At 33.3% G+C, this 21,114-nt stretch overlaps 1 protein-coding gene across 1 annotated transcript in view; it reads left to right on the plus strand.

Annotated features, from left to right (window-relative positions):
- The first annotated feature begins 8,464 nt into the window (after nt 1-8,464).
- Nucleotides 8,465-21,114, plus strand: part of LOC106123525 (semaphorin-2A) — a 50,012-nt gene continuing 37,362 nt past the window's right edge. The window contains exon 1 of the mRNA XM_013319913.1: nt 8,465-9,005. Coding sequence (XP_013175367.1) covers nt 8,873-9,005 — 133 coding nt within the window. The 5' untranslated portion in view covers nt 8,465-8,872. The remainder of the gene's footprint in view (nt 9,006-21,114) is intronic.

Raw genomic sequence — 21,114 nt, forward strand, 5'->3', positions numbered from 1 at the left:
AAGAAGAGGAAGAAGAAGAGGAAGAAGAAGAGGAAGAAGAAGAGGAAGAAGAAGAGGAAGAAGAAGAGGAAGAAGAAGAGGAAGAAGAAGAGGAAGAAGAAGAGGAAGAAGAAGAAGAAGAATTAGATTAGATTAGATTAGATTAGATTAGATTAGATTAGATTAGATTAGATTAGATTAGATTAGATTAGATTAGATTAGATTAGATTAGATTAGATTAGATTAGATTAGATTAGATTAGATTAGATTAGTAATAAAAAGTTTTATTGTATTATAACCTTGGCTCCTTTACTAGGTCTCCCTGTAGGAGAGCCAATGACTTCCTATAAGTTACATTGCGTATGTATAATTTTTAAAAGTTGAGCAAAAATTTAATAATCTAAAGAGAACAAACAATAGTAACTAGAAATTATATAAAAAAAAAGCTAAAATAGTTAAAAATTTATAAATGAATGCAAAAACAAACTCCTTTTGTATAAGGATTTGAAATGGGAGTTGTAACTCCTGCATTGTATTGAAATTCAAATCGAAAGTAATAGAACAACCAGACAATATTGATTATTTATTTATATCAGCTTGAATTAGAATGGACGCGCGTCACTGATGTCGTATTTTTTAGGCCTTGCAAAATTAAAAATTTATATTTCCATATCATAGTTAAAACAACTAATTAAGATTTATGATAACCTAATCTGAAGCACAAAAGTGAGACAAAAAATGCGTCCGGAGGCTTTTTATTGGGGTAAATTTCTTCAGCGTCATCATTTACAAGACAAAATTATATTTCTTAAATCAACTCTTTATAAGATCGCATGCTATAATTAAACACTCCATCTATAGTTGCATTGAACATGAATAACAGAGATGAAGATGCTTTGGTCCACAAAATATATTGAATTGTATCGTTCGCGTTCAACTGATTTTTTTTTATAACAGAAGGGGGCAAACGAGCAGCGGGAACACCGAGGTGTTCAATGACGCCCACGGACATCAGCAATACCAGAGGAACCGCAGATGCGTTGCCGGCCTTTGAGGTGGTGATAAGCTCGCTTCTTGAATGACCCTAAGTCGTAGCGGTTTGGAAATACCGCCTAGGACAGACCATTCCACAACGCTGCTGGGCGAGGCAGGAAGTTTCGCGCAAACCGCACGGTTGTGAATTGCCAGCCATTGAGATGGTGTGGATGGAACCTGGCACCAAGGTGGATGTGAGATGTTTGTGCACATTGTACAAAAATCCAGTCAAATTAAGCTTCTTTTGCATTTCTTTTCCAACTCAACATCTAATTTCAGCTGGAATCCGCAAACCCTATGCATAGAGGATACCGTTATGTGAATATATATACATACATTTATATAATTTGTATATGAACGATCGCAGTAAATATTAGACCAATATTTATAATGGATTCGATAAAGGGCACTGGATGCTTTGAAGGTGTCTAACAGACTGTAAGCGCTATTCGTTCATCCGTTGATGAGTCTATAACAAGTTCATTCACTGTCAACGTTCTGGAAACTCGGGCATGGGCATATTCAATACATGCGCGTCGCCCTTATTTATACTATTAAATATCTTATATGCATTTGTGAGTCTCAAAATTCGTTAAAATCAAAAGATGTTATTTCTATTCCCATTCCAGTGTTGTTACAATCGCGTTACAAATTTTTATTCTAGATTTATACTCTAATATTGTATAAATCTTTAGTACGGTAGAGTTTGTTAGCGGTATTATGTTTTACGATGTGGCTTTGGCGTTGAATATGTTCGATAAACAGTGACAAGATGGCAGTCGTGCGGCCGGCGCCGGACAAGACCTATCGCCTGTCGGCACTATTGACTGACCTAACCCATAGATTGATGCTACGCAATCACCACTCCGTCTTTAATAAGTGACAACATAAATTGTCGACTAACTATGAGAATTCAAAGAAGCATCCTATGCAAATAAAAAGATAATTTACACGTATTTAAAAAGAACTTTTTAAGGAGTCCCCGTGAGATCTAAAGAGGCAAAAGCATAGACTGAAATAATTATACATTACTTTAGGTTTATTTTTGAGTTTCTTTGAAGAACATTGTGACTGTGTCTACGCCCTGCAACTATTCAATGCAATAAGCAGTAAATATTTACGACATGTTTAGTGTCGTATACACGAGGAAGTCTAATCAAAGTATCAAGACCGTGGATTTACAAGCGACGATATCACGAGTCATTTCGTCTTGTGCAATACTCGTCATAATGCTGGCGACTAGTATATGGTATAATTTAAATGATAACAATAATTGTTTGACTTTCCAAACACTTTTAATTAACTAACCGGTTTGACGTTTATTTAATAACAATAATTAAGTAAATTAAAGAATCTAAAGAAACTTCCATGGGATATTTTGAATAGTAGAAAAACTTCATTTGTATTAAAAATTGTACTCAGTGGAAGGTTTATTCTCTATTAAAACTTCTATTTGATGTGAAAATTTAATTGTTTTTTTATGTTCCTGATAAATATAGTATCATAGCTTCTTTTGTTTCGCAGTAACCTTTTTAATATTTTCAAGGTGTAACAACGTCATTGTAAGTAGAGAATTGTCGGTGAAGGATGTCAGGAAGTAAGGAATGCTAGTGACGTAGAGGAAATTACTTCTTGGCGATGCACGATGCAGAAATCGATCAAAGAATACACTTTCACACATAGAATTGACCTGTTAGTTACGTGCTTACCATTTTACGTGAACTGCATCTTAAATATACAGTCAATCATTATTTAAAATATAAAAAAAAATCTTTCGCCGTTGAGATTTTTAGACAAACTTTTTAGACAAAAATTTGTTGAAAATTCTTTTCCAAATCTTTTACAACGGTCATGATTTTCTTGCAAAATCGAAGTCCTTTTGTAACAGATTAACGGACAATGGGACACCGATTGCATCGTATCGCTTTAGGTGTTTTATTTCGGAGCATTGTAGTGCATTGTCGCGAAACGATCGCGTCCACACAATGCCCTGCTAATGTGCACCCGACTGCTCGCTGGCTCGCTGGCTCGCTGACTTGCTCATACTGACCTCAATTTATATTGACATAAATATTGATATCAATCTGTTTTAGATGCTATGGAGTTTTAAGTAATTTAAATAATATATGAATAAAATTGTATTTTCAACATTTGACCTCTCTTAAGTTGTTATCGCCGTAAATATGTTTTTAAAGAAAAGATGTTTATATTATTGTTGCTCTACAAGTATAGCGACAATGGAGACTCCTCGTTATACAATTAGTTTGTTACGTGAATTATAAGCATATAATTTAGTACTAATTAAATTATTAATTTTAGTCTATCAAAAATATTTAACATATTATCGTATACCGAATATGCGCAGCACATTCTAAAATTTTAGACCGCAGCAATTTATTTTAAATGTTGCCATGCATAAAATGAAAGGTTTCAATGCTAAAAACGATGTACAAAATAAAGTGCATGTGCTGTTACATAGTAAATAATTCCGGCGTGAGCTCTGTCGACAACACAAAAAGAACAACGAAATTTACCCGACACCGTTCGCCGCTTTCAACGCCGAGCTCTCTTAAAGTTGCTCGCGTTAAAATCCTCATCATATCACGATATAAGGTATAAAACGTCTCATATTTTTAAATTACATCCTACTTTTGAAATTATTTTTCTAAGAAAACTAGATTAGATTTAAATTCGAGCACAGAGTGATATTTTACATTACACGAATATTATTAACAACCAATTTTATTTTAGTGCTTTAATTTGACTTTGAGTTATTTTATAGCCCATAGTTATTATAAAGACAGTAATAAAGTAAGTAATAAAGAGTTAACAATACCCAGTGTTTATTTGCCGTTTGCTTTATAGGCTGTAGAATAATAGCGTTGCGGTTGATTTGCTGCTATTCATGATGACTTTTAAATTACTGTTTAGTTTTTGTTTGCACAAGTTTTTGTTACTTTTAATTAATCAACAAAAGTAGCATAAGTGGGTGTTCTCATTTAAATAGAGTAACATGATAATCATTGTAATTTAGGGGACATGGAATTTTGGCACTATTAACATGTTTCTCCTCAAATTAAAAAAAAAAAGTTTACTTACTTCATATCTGCCGACGCCATTGCTCACTGTAACAAGGTAAATATGAAAATGCATTTTTAAAATAATGGGCATAGAAAAGCGCAGCGATAACAATTACAGAAATAGCGGCTTAGATTTAAAATAGTAATAATCCAATACTGATAAAGAACCATTACGTAGACAGTAATTTGATAGTGGAACAGGCACTATGAATATCAAACTAAGCCGGGTAACACATGGCACAGTGCCTCATAAAATGTAGCGACGTCCGATTTGTGGGAATAGGGTATAAAAATTTCAAAGAGCCGGTATACGAGTTGCCTGTCCACGGCTGCATCACTAGTCCACATAATACATGCAAATTGGACCACTTTACTGACTGGTGTGCCTAAGCTCACTCGCTCTTGCACTTTTATGTAAAACCGAAGCTATTATCCATGTAAATATTGTTAAACGCTACTCCCTTCACTCGTATTTCCCAGTATTATGTGACGTTTCCTTTACTGAGTCCAATTCTAAAAGTAATGTTATAAGACAAATAGCTTTAATTAAATTAAATCCTTTTAAGCTATTTTGAATTAAAGCCTGTTATTGTGAGAAATTAAATTTCATTGTTAGAAGTTTGCCACAATAGAAAATAACGATGGCAGATCGCGGCTTTTCCGCGTGCGACTGAATTGCGACCATTTGGCACAATAATGAGCTTTTGTATTTTGAATTATGTAATGAGTATATCTTCTCATATTCAAAAACAATACCTAACAGAAAAAAGCATACTCAAAAACCAGTCGTTAAACAATCCTTAGTGACTGTTGCACATTGAGTGATTCTTGGTGCGGCACTAATACTTTAAAAGAAATGCGAAAGATTGGATGGATCGATGTTTCTTACAAGGTATCTCCAGAATAGTTGCATTGATGTGGCTGAAATGTGGCATAGATGTAGGACATAGCCTGTTAGAACATAAAAGCTACTATTTGATTTTTTATTTAATATCGCGTGGACGGAGTCGCGGGCGACAGCTAGTGAGTACATAAAACTAAAATGAGGTGACCGTGGTGAGAGTAGTAGATATAGTTCCCGTGTCAAAGGTGCCGACGCCGAGATTAGCCGCGTCCCGTCACGTCGACTTCATCAATTATCCCTCGCTCTATCTCCTAGGGCTGCGTAAGACCCGCTACTACTCGGCCATGATACTGAAGACTCTCTCTTATATTCCTGACTCAAGGAAAATTTCCAATAAAAGATATTCTAAGACAATCTATAAAGTTCTGTGCAGACTTTCGAAATTTCTTTACAATTAAGCTATTAAGAAACTAAATGACTCTACATCTAACTGAAACTTTTCTATTTATGATTAAGTCTATGTAAATAAAAATTTCTATCTTCAGTTATAAATTAGATGTGATTTTTAATGTGTTCGTATCCAAGCCTTTGATTAAACTTTCTATGGTTGTTTTGCCCTAAATTATTTGATAGTAAAAATTATTGCATTATAAAAATAATATTATTGAGGCGTTTAGAAGACAAATCAAATAATTATTAGTAAGAGTATCACTTAAGTAACACTAAGGTCCTAACAAGAACATACATTAGTTTAATAAATAAATATTGTTGAATTAAATATAAAAATTTGCGCATATTTGATCTCGAAGCTCATAAATAATTCTCGTACGACACGATGGGATCCAACACAATTTAAGTCTTATTTTTTTGTGAGTGTATTAAGATAAAAGCTTATTTCGAGATGCCGACACAGACGTGTATACTGCTAATCCTACTTTCACCAATGCTTAAAAGAGAAAAATAATCCTTAAGTAGTTGAAAGAATTCTTACCAACAAAGTAACTTCATTAGTTCTAAGAATAACTCTCTAAAGCCACCAGACACTGTATTGCAGATGAAATATACAAATGATATTTGAAATATGTATACAAATGATATTTGAAATATGCATTGTCTTAAAGAGGGTAATGAACTCTGATCTTGTAAGGGAATGAAATAGAATAACTATACAATTGATGTCTGGTCGTATAAATGAAGTTAGCAAATGAAAAGCTTATGCTGCGACATCTTACTATTCATATAACTCCTGGGCCTTTGTGATTTCAGACGAATCAACGACAAAGTTTGTTCCAGGGCTTGTTATGTTCATAATCGGAGGAAACTTTAATGCAGTAGGGTTTAGAAAGTGCAATCCATGTTTTTCTTACGTAAAAACGATTCTTACCTTAGGCAAAGATAACAAGTCACGGCTATACCATTCGCGCCGAACGTATAAATAATTTGAGTACTTTGAATAGACCGTAAATATAATTTGGACTATACGAGTTTTACTGATGTTAGTTCAACTTTTAACATGTCTGTAAAACGGTGCGCTATAAAATTGAGTTACTAGTCACATTGTATTAAAACGAAATCTTATAAAAGAATTCAAATTGGATTGACTTTGCAAGATAAAAAAAAATAAACTCAAAAAGATATACTCTAAAACTTCTAAATTTTTTTCAAAAACTTCGAGATGTTTATCGTTAGAATCTTTCTAGCTATTGCTGTGGCCGTTAATGCATATTTGTATTTAGCTTAGTTAGTAAAACTAATTTGAAATAAATAGTAATATCGTGTACAAACTAACTTTATAAAAAAAAATACTGGGATCATTCAAAAGATTCGTAATAGTATTTTAAAGTGATGTAAATTCTGTTTAATTTAACTTTATATTAAATAAATGTAGGTGTTAGTGGTGCGAGCGGCGGCGGTGATCATTGTTGCATTGTTTATCGCTGCACGATTATGGCGGGATTGGCGACCGACCCGTCGCTGAAAACAAATTGAATGTATTAAGCTCGGCACAACTTTATACTCTGTTTATATTGCACACTTTACGACTCGATGTGCGTGTTATTTTGTTTTACGCTGGTATTATTGTACTCGACTAGCAGTAAAAGGAGACCAAGCCCAACCCCCTGCTGATACTACCATCCACTTTGATGGTTTGAAGCCAAGAAGAACACGAATATTATAATTATATGTAAATAAATAAATGGTAATTAAATTTTTCATAGTTTAAATAATAACAGTTATTTTATATAATTTGCAAAAAGTTGTAAATTAGATAATAAACATTCAAGGCTACCTAAAGTTAAGAACGTTCAGAGTCGTAGCCGTCGCATATAAAATTGAATATTTTAGCGAAGACATATATTAAGGAGGCGATGGGCCGAGGCCGCGGCGAGCTGAGTGCCAGGACCTTTCTTCTTTAATGGACGCCCAAACCTTCAACCGCTTTTATTCGCGGAATCTTTCAGAAAATAAATGAATCTACGCCGTATGTAAATCGAATGCCGTCGAAAGTTTTTATTGAAAAACTTCAAGCACTGATGAAAATGGGGCCGCGATGTTAAAGATCTTTCCCCTCCCGAATGCCCGACAGATGCTATACCGACTTTCAAAAGTTCATACTTTTTAATTTTGTACAAAGTTAAACCGTTATGTTACGACTATTTAAATTATATCCTAAATTATTTATTAATTCTTGCTGGAAGAATATTAATGCACCTCATTTTAATCAAGAAGTGCCTATATAATATTTTTTTTTACACAAGCAGAATACTAAGATTAATTTATTATCGAAAGTCAAGTGCGACTTGAATCGCTAAGTGCAGATTGTTTAGTCAGTTATCTTTGAGATGAATGGAGTGCTCAATCTCGCTGCGAAAGGCGATTAAGTAAATGTTTATCAACGTAGCCATAAATTTGTTCTAATAGATAATTCATGTTTTTGTATTCAAATAAATCGTACGAAATTGTTTCACCGTGGACGTGGTAACGACTTGTTTAGAATTCCGTCAGTAATTTACGACATAGTAACGTGACTCATACGATTCTTATTATTAAACATATATAAAGAAAACTAAACTGCTTACTTCCTTTCGCGTGCTTACAAACATAAAACTTTCTCGTGCGTATCCTAACGAAAACATAAATTAGGTAAATTTACTACTTTTTATACGAAGCATCCCCTTCATTACAATATGTTCGTAACGACACCGAGGGTCACTGCCTAGTCAAATCTCCCCTCGGCGAAGGGCCACGAATCGGTCGAATTATCAAAACTTTTTAATTTACAGCGTTTCCTTAAACGAATAGAGCGACGTCAGCTTCTTTATCGTGCAGCTCGAGTCGGAGTCGTATCGGCAACGCGCCGGCCTCGTCTTCCTGAAGGATTCATATCAGGGATAAAAGCGAAGTGAAGTCTGTCCATCGTGTCTTGATGCATGCGAGCCGGTCGCGAATCGCGGGGCGGTCCTTTGAGGTCGAGTCGAGTCGAGCGGCTCGGGTTCAGTTTCAGTTCAGTCTCTCTCGCTGCGATGTCGGCGGCGCACGTCGCTCCGCATGCTATCCGACAACTCTACGTAGAGACGATCGCGCCGATACTTTTCTCCCGGCTAATAAATCACGCGAGCCGAACAAAGTAAACCCTCACGAACAGATTATAACTCGATACGAGATAACGAGCTTGCGGTACAGCCGCCGTGATTAATCACTGAAAGTCGACTAGAACGATACCAACGGAAGCGTAATCTCGGCTAGACTCGATTTAGGTGCGTAACGTAAACAGATAAACATTGTTGAAGTTCTCGGGAATTGTTTGTTGATTTAACGCACACAATAGTTGGTTTGATTTAGTAGTCGTGGAACGGTGATGTCGCTCGCCGGTTCCGAGTACCGGGCTCGTGTATTAGGTGAATGTGCGTAAGTCAGACCGGCACTGGGCAGGATGGGTGGCGGGCAGTGGATCGGGGGAGTGTTGCTGGCCATGGCATGCTCGGTGGCGGCGGACTCGTGGACTGCTTTCCAGGAGCAGCCGTGTTGTCGCCCGGTATCGCATCACCGAATCCGGCATCATAGAGGTAAGTGTACATTGCTATAAACATCCGGTACCGAGTCTACTATAAACAAATTTATACCTATTGCATGAGCAAAATGTGGGGCTGCTTATCTTATCAACGGGTAAATAAAGATCTATGATAGGCTGTAGTTATATTGGCGCACTAAAATGTTCTGTATACTACGAGTACTAATACTGGTATACTGGTCCTATCTGTCCAGGAAATAATTATAATAGTACTGGTAGCATTTAAAGCGGTAGAGTGTCTGCCACAATCGTCATTGACTTCAATTGTTTAATTCAAGTATTGGTGGACCTTAATTAAAGTTTTTAACTTCATAATCTTGTTAGTAATTAAAAATTAAGTTTATTATATTGTTGTTGTCTAGTTTTAAACAGTGACTTATTTCCAAAAACAAAGATAAGTATGATAATTTTTGCGCTACAAATATGCGATAAAATCGCCCTCTATCACACTTCAGTTATCATAGGCTTTGTTTAATGAACGTACCGTATTATCTATCGTAATTACGTTAATGCATACAATGTCTCCTTTTTTACAAATAACAATAAAATGCTTTAAAGGGAAAAAATTAAATCTCATATTTATATTATACTGATTTAACAGCTGTAGTATTTCCTTTCGCTGCGTTTCCAAAAACAATTTCAAACATAAAGACTGTTTATCCGACTTCAATTGATGCATTATTGTGGAGTTCGTTCGGCGGATTATCGTGTCTTTAGCTTTAACTGATTTCTACCAAATTAATTATATTATTAACCGATTATTTCTTTAAAAAAAACTCAACAATTGTAAAGAAGCTTAATTTTGATCTGTCACCAATATTATTATGTTAGCAATCATTTATGTAATAGTTTACCTTTAAAAACTAATGAGGACTTCATTTCTAATAAAATTTGGTGGTTATTTTATAATCAATTATAATATGGATCAATGTAGTCTGAGTTAAATAAAAATTATTATCATTATTAACAACGAAAAAAAAATATCTGCAGTTTGCTATCATGTCTCTATAAGCTTAGAACAGACCAGCAATACCTCAGACTATTTAACAAAAGAAGATCCATTCTATCCATCCATTGTTCATCATTAAAAGTTGAAATTGCAATTCTTATAATACTATTATAAATGTGTTATTCCATATCTTTTTAGCTTTATCTTTTATATATTAAATTGATCACATATCCATATTGATCATGTTACATTCAAGTGATAAATGAGCGCCTGAACTCCTAACTATTTCATCGTCGTTTGGCTCAGGTAAGTAACGATTAACGGAATTAAAGACAACTCAAGCCGATGCTAAACTACCACGGCTCTAAATGACGGTAAATAATTTAGTATCGTGTAGGACGTAGGTGTAGGCAGAAGCAATCAGTAACTTTATAATTTCAGTTAATTAAAACCGACGTTAGTAGGTAACTACGCTTCTATCACGTCATGCGCGAGCATTTATATCTACTTCTGTAATTATTGCTATTTTATTTAATTAAGAATTATTGCTATTTTGTTTCTACTGTTTTGGAATTAAATGATATTTTTTGTGTGTACGTATACATTTCCAAAGTTATAGTAAATGTTAATTAAAACAGTAACTGTAAATTATCAGTATAAAATATATCAGTATGAATTCAATATTTTACCCAATGCTCGTAATAGCTTTGAGATAAAATCATTAAAGCCTAGCTTTAAATGTTTACTTTACTACTTATCCTTGACATTTTTTATTTCGTTTAAAATCAGCAGTTACTTTTTATTTCGTTGATTTTTATACTTGAAATCTTTGGTACTTAGTTATTTATAAGTACGTAATTTAAATAGAAACAGCATATGAATATTTGTGTTTAAATATTTTAAGAATACAAAAACTATATTATATTTGCAATAACAATAAAAATTTATAGCAATGCATGCAGCAATCGTGGCGATCGTTCTTTTAGATTAAAACTTCTTCCGTTGCTTTTGCAACTGTGACGTCATTTCCTTTTGTTCACGTCTGTATTCTCATGAACGTGTATATCATTAAATAAATTTTAAGATTGTAATTAAGATCGGATGTTTTAAAATTATCCAAACCTGTTTCTGATACTTTTTTACGATGCTGTATAGCTATGATCAGTAAAAATGGTTGTCAGATAAATAGTTCGAGATTGTGCTTGTTTATTAACTTTATTGTTTTAACTAGCTGTCGCCCGCGACTCCGTCTGCGCGGAATGATAAATAAACTTAATTAGTAGCCTATGTGTTCTTCCAAAATATGTTCTACATCTTTGTCAAATTTCAGCGAGATCCATGCAGCCGTCCTGGACATACCTTCAAACAAACATCTATCAATCCATCCAAACATTCGCATTTATAATTTTTGTAATATTGTACAATGAGATAATAAGATTAAAAGCATTTTATATCAAATTGAGATATTCTGAAAGTCTAAAAGCATGCACTAGTATATTATTGAAATCAATTCCATCGTATGATCTAACTGAATATTATTTTAGACAATGATAACTAATTTTTGTCAACTTAGCTTGATCTTGTTTTGTTTTTACATGACAAAAAAGCGCGATAACAGATGAAATATTCTTGACAAAGGAAAGTAATCGTTACGAAAAAGAAATGTTTCTAAGGGCATTGTCGTGCCTGTATAAATATTTAATTTTCGGCAATAAAATTCAAATTGGTGAATTCCTTTCTGCCGTCCACACCGTAGGAACGACGACAATTTGACGTCATTAGCACAGAACAGGGAGACCGCACTGACGCGTCGACGAAAAAAGCGCCATATTAAATAAAAAATAGATAATGAAATATTTATCATAATAATAGCCATTTAGTGTGACATTGAAGGAAAAATTAGGCATAATTATGTCGAAAAGAATGAGTTACTGTTGAATGGAGTATTAGTTACGAATGATCGCTCAAGCATTAATAGCATATATGTGTATCCTTCCATTATAGTCATTTGTTTGTCGAACAAATTTAATATCCAAAAATATTAAGTTCCCGCGCGCATGATAGTTGACGCGTTAATTTTTATCGTAACAAGACTAATAGGACTTTAGCGTATATAACACAAATTTTATTTCAGTAAGAAATCGCATTGAATTAAAAGTTCATTTTCGACACAAAGAATGGGCATGTGTGCAATTCACTTAAGAATAAGGAATTGTAAACCTGACTGCGAGGAGTCAGTCGAGCAAAAAAAAAAAAACGTTTTGAATGTGAGATGGGTCTCGGATGGGAAGTGTAAGGGCAGCGGGAGACGGGGAGGTGAAGGAGGGGGGAGATGGATCACTGCAAACCGGCTCCGCGTGCCCTCGCGCAGGTAACTGACTCCCGACTCCGGTTCACTTGGCTAAATTAAGCCATTAAAGATGCTAGTTTAATCGAACTTTAAGTTACGCTCCACAGCTCTATTATGATGCCCTCGCAGCGTCGTTATGTCGGTATTTTAATAATGGAAACATCCATTAACTAGATGTTTGCATGAAGTCATTATGTTTTTCTTACGAAAGTTCCATTTATCATATTGATGCTGTTTTAAATATAGGATATAAAAGGCAATCGTTGTAGTGTGATTCAATCACTGTACTTATGCGTCCATTAATAGTTTCACACTAGTTTTTTTTTTTATTACTTTAATTTTTTTTGGACGGTACGATTCAAAGAGCATTGGAAATTGACAGATGGCAATAATTGGATATATAAAAGATTACACTATTAGTTTACCTATTGCCGACAATCGTTGCTAACTAAATATTTTGGAATTTATGGAATTAAACGTGGAGTTTATATATATATATATATATATGTATATATACTAGATAGGTATATATACTAGATAGGTATATATACTATGTATATATACTAGATATATATATATATATATATATATATATATATACACATCTAGTTAAATAAATTTGTCTTCACATTACATAAACTTTAATATGTGTGATAAGAATCATAAAAACGATAACTATGATACACTATTGTTCTATTCTATCTAAATAAAACAATTAAAATAAAAAAAAACAATTTTAATTTACCAAAATATTTTAAATTATCATGAAGCTCAATTATTTTAATCCCAACAAAATTATATCAGGCGAGATTATTACAATATATAAAATACAGTCATGATTAACTAAAAAGAGCCGGGCTTATTTTTATCCCTTGGGAGCTCTGAAATTTATCCCGATAAATCGGTTTGCTATAAGCTTATATTTAAATAACATTGAATACGAAGCGTATTTCTCTCCATTAGGTTATTAAATAGGACAGACTTTATGAAGCAAAAAAAAAATATGTTCGAGATTTAACATGTGTATTAAAATAAAATGCAAAGGTACGTTTGAAGCAGCGACTTATTTAGTTTTAAAAGCTTAGCTCTAAGCCTTTGATCTTTTATAGTGTCTAGCTCTATGATAGTTGTATTTAAAAGGAAAAAAATGTGTAATCTCCATAAAATACACCCCACATGTGAGGATGTTTACTAATTTGTATATTACATTAGTAAAGAAGTGTTGTCAATAAGATTTACAATCGCTAAATCATATCAAAAATATGAAGTTCTTTATCATCATCCTGTCCTTGTACCTACGGAAGGTCGGTACAGTATGTATTCACTCCATACATCTTTCATATAAGTCATAGCTGAATCCAACCCCTTCTTACCCATATCATTTCGAACAATCAATCCATAATTACTTTGTTCTTCCTCTACTTTTTTAGCCATCCACATTCAACCTTATTACTTCTTTGGTTATGTGATCATAAAAAAATAAGACCAAGAATAAGATAAATAAAGAATTTCACGTTCTTGTCAACAAATATAAACATTCATATCGAAATCTTTGTATAGTCATTTTAAGTTAATATACCGTTGCCGTACATATGTATATGTCTACGATATTATATCCAGCCGTTTAGCTATTAATATTATATAGGTTTCTATAACAGGAACATTGCGTTACTGTTATGATATTCAATTTCATTACATTGTCTCCGATAACAATACACGTCCGTGGTCAGTATTAACGCAATATTACTTAGGCTCTTCGTACACAGGGCAAATCTTCGATACTCTGTTAGCGACTTATTATAATGATATAAATTTTGTTACTTTGTCGCCAACGACAATCGCTTGGTACCTGTTTGTCAAGATCTTCATGAAATAGTTTATGCATTTTTCAAAACAACAAAATATTTATGGATTTTTTCGGCAGTGGGAACTCACCTTTATACGTTAACAATGTACCAGCGTGAAAAGTAATATGACACTGGTCATATTTAAAAAAATATCTCTTTCTACGAAAACATTAGTTCTTAGTTACGTGGGTACAGATGGTTACGACAAAGAATTTGTGTCTACGCACTTGTTTTACATTAAGATGAGTACTCATTACACTGTTCGCAACATGTTCGAATCGTAAACACTGTTGCATTATGTTTACAAAACTGATATGTGGTATAAAAACTAAAAGTGACGGAGCGTACAATGTTACAACTCATGATATACCAGTACACACTTGAACAAATTGTTGCAGGTTCGAAGACCGCGGAAAGTTCACGATCATAGTGTGCAACAACCTTAAGCGAGAAGGCGAATATGATACCTTAAACCGGATTGCTAGGGGTATGACAATTCCTGACGGCATTATTCTAGTATTAGCTTCAAACTTTTTTCGCAAATCTTCTAATTAAAAAAATGCGAAAATACAGCAACGATAGGATTGAACACAGATCGCCCACTACCTCAATTTATTCGTTTTGATAAGCTATTTATAATTTTAGTGCGTTAGTATGATGAGTCAGTTATTTGAATATAAAGTGACACTTACCTTTGGTTTCTGATACCAAATCCTCTGTATATAAATCATATCATCACTATCTTTGACGAAATATAGAGAACAATATGTTTTAAACGGGGATTTGGTCTTAGAAACCCACGGTTAGACGATCCTATGACAGTTAACTCCATTCAAAATGTTCGCTACATATCTCAAGTCTCCCATAATTTCTCAATCTTATTGTATTACTTTACCGTTATGATCAGATATAGTGAGGTGCTCGCCGGCATATAGTGGGCTTAGCGTGTGGTCTGACAGAAATCGTTCCGACAGCGCGGCTTGATGTTATCGTCGTTTAAAATGGACTTATACACCGCCAGTATGTTCGGAATTCGACCATTATACAACTGCCTTAAAAACATCGCTGACGTGTTAATATATTTAAAAAAAATGTATCACAATAAAATATTTGGTCACTGCAATGCGCAGGCTATGAAGTAATTAAAAATCATATAACACCCCTGTGTGTATTATCAGTAATTTATATAATTAAAAACATTAAACAAGCATTTCCAATAATTAATAATTATTAGTGCTTCATTTAATAATTAATTGTGAAATATGTTTTTGTATTTTAAAACACCATTTAATACCAAAAAAGAGATGCCTCGCTTACCGTGAGTTTCCGAAAGTAAAATCCCCGTTTAAAACTTTTGTTATCTAATTAATTTATTATTCAGTTATGTGTAATTTTTTTGTTAGTATAAGAATATTGTTTTTGATCTAACCTTTATTACGTTTAATAAAACTATTTCTTCTTTTTCTTCTCTATTTTGTCAAATATAATGACAGGGATGACGATATGTTTTCGGCTCAGAAACCAGTGCTTAGAATGGTATTGGGAGCTATCAATAACGAGTGATGTAAGCAAAAGAAAATCATCTGCAATATCTTTTAGTCTAGATATAGGCGTATTTTCTTGTTTAACAATAATTAGAGTCCAACGGCAACATAATGAATATTACATATAAACTCTAATTATTGATAAGATTACTCTTAGAATTAATTAAATCAGTTAATCAGTTCGCAGGAGATTTAGGTGAGCTGTAATTACAAATGTAACTGTATTACACATTTACGCTGAGCTCAGGACCAACTCGACTGGAGTTTACCCTTAATTAATAATTATTGCCCTCATTACAACAATAGTTATAAGTAATTTTTATAGCATACTTACTACCTACAATCTTATGTTACTAATATTATAAATGCGAATGTTTAAATGGCTGGATGGATGTTGGTTCGAAGGTATCTTTGGAACGGATGTATGGATCTCGCTAAAATTTGGCATAGATATAGAACATAGTCTGGAAGAACACATAGGCTACTTATAAAGTTTTTATTTTTTTTATTTTCGTGCGGACGAAGCGTGGGCGACAGCTAGTATCCATATAAATAAGCCCCCATGAGTAAGCCGTCATCATATGCATAGAAGAATAAAGTAATTAAAAAAAGGCCAACCATATTTATGTAAACGTATAAACATCTTCAGACTTTTTGAATGACGCATCAAATAATTTTCTATCTACATATTATTAAAATAAACAGACAGTTCAGATTTCGAAAACTAATTGGATACACGATTGGGATTGAATTTGAAAATGTATTAGATAGATAACTAATATCCCGGCGTGCTTTACCGCTGTGCGGGATTTGTATGTTAAATGAGCTTTATAGATGTTGGACTAGCGATGGAGGGGCGATGGAGGGGCGACGTAGAGCGACGGCGAGCCAGTGTAAATTGGACTGACAGACATGCACCTCAGATTGACTGACGTTGAACCCCTAGCCGAGATAAACCGCTACATGTAGATCGTAATTTGACACGACTGCGGTATAAATAGATGCCTAACACGAAGGCATTTTATTTCATTCCAACATTACGTGAAACGCGAGATCAAAGCGCTTGTAGCTATTACGTCTATTGGCATTCTATTCAAAGCATTCAAACCCATTTTATTGGAGATTTTAAAGATTATGTTCAACTATTTGTTGGCTTTGGATATGTTTATGGTACACTTAGAGTTTGCTTTAGATTAGTTTTATAAGGATAATAGAACTGGATATAGTGTGGCGGAGACGTGTGAGTCATTTTCTAGTATGTACAAGAACCTTTTTTATTACTTTAAACTATTCATTTCTATTTAAAACGGAAGGGATTTAGTACATCATTTTGAACGTTTACTTACTGTAATATTTGTGTTTGATTTTTATTTGTTGACATTTTAATATGAATAATGCTTTAAAATCTAAATACGCGCAAACCAGTAACATAGGATTGGTGTAGGAATATGCTATATTAATTTTACAATGTGATATAGCTTGTAAAAAATCTGAATAAATGAAGTTATTATAATACAGATAAGTGTGATTTAAATATTAGCTGGCTGTCAACCGATAAGAATTAGTACGACTACACAAAGACCGGCTTCACGATACCTGAGGCGATATAGAAGACACTGTGGACACGAACGCTTATCCTGTTCTAAAAACTAACGGTAAATGTTATTACATGCTTCTGTGGGCGGATGTGACTGCAAACTATTTTGCGTTTACATGAAATACAGTTAAAAGACCTTTCTACCTTTATTTGGTATATAATTTACTTACAAATACTCATCATCATGATGTGAAAAACTCTCAATAATTACAGTCAAATATAACAAGGGTATTTGGCTTTTTCTCCCAATTCTGTTTAAACAATCAATAAATGGTAATACAATAGTTAAATTATTCAAACTTTCGTGAGACATTATACTAAACTGATATATAAACTCGGCTAAACACTCACGTATATTCGTCCGGTGGCGGCACCGACTAGGTTCGAGCCCATCAGGGGCCATTCATCAGGATGAGTGGTACTGGTATTATTTCGCGGACGCGGAGCGACGGGCTCGAAACTAGTCGGTGCCGCCACGGGACGAATATACGTGAGTGTTTAGCCGAGTTTATATATCAGTTTAATACAATAGTTATTCATTAATTTCACAATTGTTATTGTGCCATTTTCTTAATTTTGTCTTGTAATTATTTATTGCGATGCGATGATTGCTTTAAACAAAACATTAAGAGAAGACATCATATTATTTGACATAGTTATAACAACTTTAGTATAGATTTGATTTTACGTCGGATATCGATGTATATTTATATTTTGGATATATTTTTGAACTAATAAAACACCACTAAGAACTAGGAGAGATCCTGGTCAAGTATTAGTAAAAACTTTATGAAATAAATTCAATTCAAATGGTACCGAAGATCCTCAACTAGTACGAATTAATATTTGATTAAAGATATTTTACATTCACGCGAATTTTACCGCTGCGCTTTGCTTTATAAATAAAATATTAAAAATTTTATCATTTAATTTATATAAATTTATTTCACAGGAACGATGTACTTACCTATAGTAGCTCTTAAATAAAAGTTGTTTTATTTAAAGCTAGGGGAATAAATCTGTAAAATAATAATTTTAAAAAATCAGCAATTTCACTAACTTCAATATTTAGAAATTTTAGTTTATTTTCTTAAATATTTAGAAATTAATAAATTCAACATTTTGAAACGCGATTTAAATTATACATTTTAATATTGAAAAATGTTATTTTATTAAAAGAATTTTATATTTAAAGAACGCATATCATCATATGTATATTTGACCAGTCATAATTCTAAGTATTAGTGTTGCGTACAAAAGTATTTATTACATTAAATCTTATGAGAGATGTTGTGATCAATAACAGATGTGGCTGCCAGTTATAAAAGGTATATTAAAATAGATAAACGGTGAATACAAACAGGCTGGTGAAAATAGATTTTATATAGACATAAAGGAGTAAATAAGCTTTATGATGAAAATTATTAACTTTAAACGCTAATGGCGTAATATAATATTTATAAGGAATATCTAGGACAAAATGGGATTCTCTACATTCACAACTTATTCTTCGTTTGTGTTGTTTAAAATAGAGTGATATTTTTAATTGCCAATGGTAGCAATAAACAATTGAAGTTCATTCATTTTGGTATTTTTACATTTGTTTTTAAACAAGTGAATGAGGAAAGGAATACATCCTGACATTAAAAATAGCTTAAACTATATCTATTAACCTAGAATTAACTAGATTATTAATTATATATGGTAACTTAAAACTTAAAAGGGAAGTAGGAATGTATTCTTCCAATTAACAAGCGTTGCCACTGAATCATTCAAGCTTTGTATAATTTCGTCACGTCGTTGTGGGTGTAAACTTGTGTGATGGGTGGTCGTTAAATAAACGGAATCCAAGGAGATTTTAAGCTTAAGTCATATTTTATAGATAGCACCTATATTTAACAGCAATAAACGTACGACCCGAATAGCATGTCTCTTATACATAGTTATCTAAAGAGTTTACCAACGCAGTTAATTCCGGCCAAGACTGGCAGTAAAAGTGAAGATACGATTGTTTGTTTTATTTAAAAAAAAAGCTGTCACCCGTGACTACGTCCGCGCGGAATTAAAAAAATACATAATTAGTAGCTTAGGTGTCCTTCCAGACTAAGTTCTATATGTATGCCAAATGTTATCCGGATCCGTTCAGTCGTTCTGCAGATGCCTTTAAACAAACATCCATCCATCCATCTAAACATGCGCATTTATAATATTAGTAAGAAGTACGACTACTCTTTAATAAAGCAGAATATGTTTCACGATTTCATTTTTATGTGAAAGCGAGCAAACTGTTATATTAACTCTTCCATAATTTAAACTTTGACAATAAACGTAATGCCAGTTAAGTTCACGCTTTGATTCATTTAGTGGCGACCTATTTGGCGCGGCGACATCCCGCGCGCTTGCCAAATAAAGGATTGGACAATCAAAACTCTTATTCAAAATGAAATCCTAACAGTTCCTCATATTTCAAACGTTTCTTCCTTGTGTTTCTGGAAGTTTTATTTTTTAGCGTAAGGTGAAAAACTTTATTTTTAACTGTGTATCAGAAGTTTAAATATTTTTCGACTTTTAATAGTTTCCTAAATTGTGAAATAAATTAGGTTTCTTTTAAACTACCCGGGTTTTTTGTTAATTACATATATTTCAGTTAATCCAAGCTTAAAATTAAGCTTGAGTAGAAATAAGTTATAACGAAAAATTTTGTTAGTATTCCAGGATCATAAATAAATATACAGAAAAAATTTAATTATTACTTCAATAGTGTATTATTATTTTTTTATCTACACTACTTCCTATACTTAAGTGTATAAAGATATATATTGATATCGTGCTAGCTTTGAAATCAATACGTGCGGTCTGTAACAGCGCCAAGTTGGTCGACATAAAATAAATTAACGATTCAGTGTTGGCCGTTAAAAATTGATAGAGCTAAAAGCAAGCCGTACAAAACAGCGGCGACGGCAATTATACTACAATTTTTTGTGCAATTCATACCTGCCGGGTTTTGTTTATGACAACGCTTAGTTGAGTGGAATGATTGTGTAAAACTGTTGGACGGACTCCAACGGGTGTGAGGCGACACAAACGGCGTAAATAAACTCAAACAACTCGAGCCCGAGTCACCGGCAACGTCCAAAACATATAAGAACAGATTACTTTTATTGTCTTTTCATTCATGAATTCCATTAGTATTATTTGTTTTTAATTTTCTGATACTACAATATGAATTTGTTTTTTAAGTGACTTCAAAACGAAGGAGGTTATCAATTACACTGTATTTTTTTGTCTTAGTCCTGTATTATCTTACTAATATTATAAATACAAATGTTCAGATGTATGGATGTTTGTTTGAAGGAATCTCCGGGAAGGCTGCATGGATCTAGATGAAATTTGGTATAGATGAGGAGTGTGATGAGTTTGGTATAGATGTCTGGAAGAACACATAGTCATATCTAGTTTGTTCTTAATTCCGCGCGGACGGACAAGGACATCTAGTTTATGAATAAAGAAACACCAATCATATCTAATTTAAACCAAAAATAAGTGGAACGAGAGTGCATAGAAAATGTAATGTCACCGTCCGTCGTATATGATTGCAAATGTCCAAGTTTAAAATTTCATGGCGACATTTGAAGCCGGGGTTTATTTTCAATTCGTGGTACTTCGTCGGGAGTTATTTCTGTGTACAGCAAAAGCACTTTTGTCTGACAATTGCATTGACTATATAAAGATATGGACTAGCCAAAGAACTGCCGTGGAACTAAATAAATGCCACTTTTGGCGGGGGTAAGGATGATAATAACGTATATGCATGTAT

Source organism: Papilio xuthus, unplaced genomic scaffold (genome assembly GCF_000836235.2).
Source record: "Papilio xuthus unplaced genomic scaffold, Pxut_1.1 DF826115.1, whole genome shotgun sequence".
Lineage (NCBI taxonomy): Eukaryota > Metazoa > Arthropoda > Insecta > Lepidoptera > Papilionidae > Papilio > Papilio xuthus.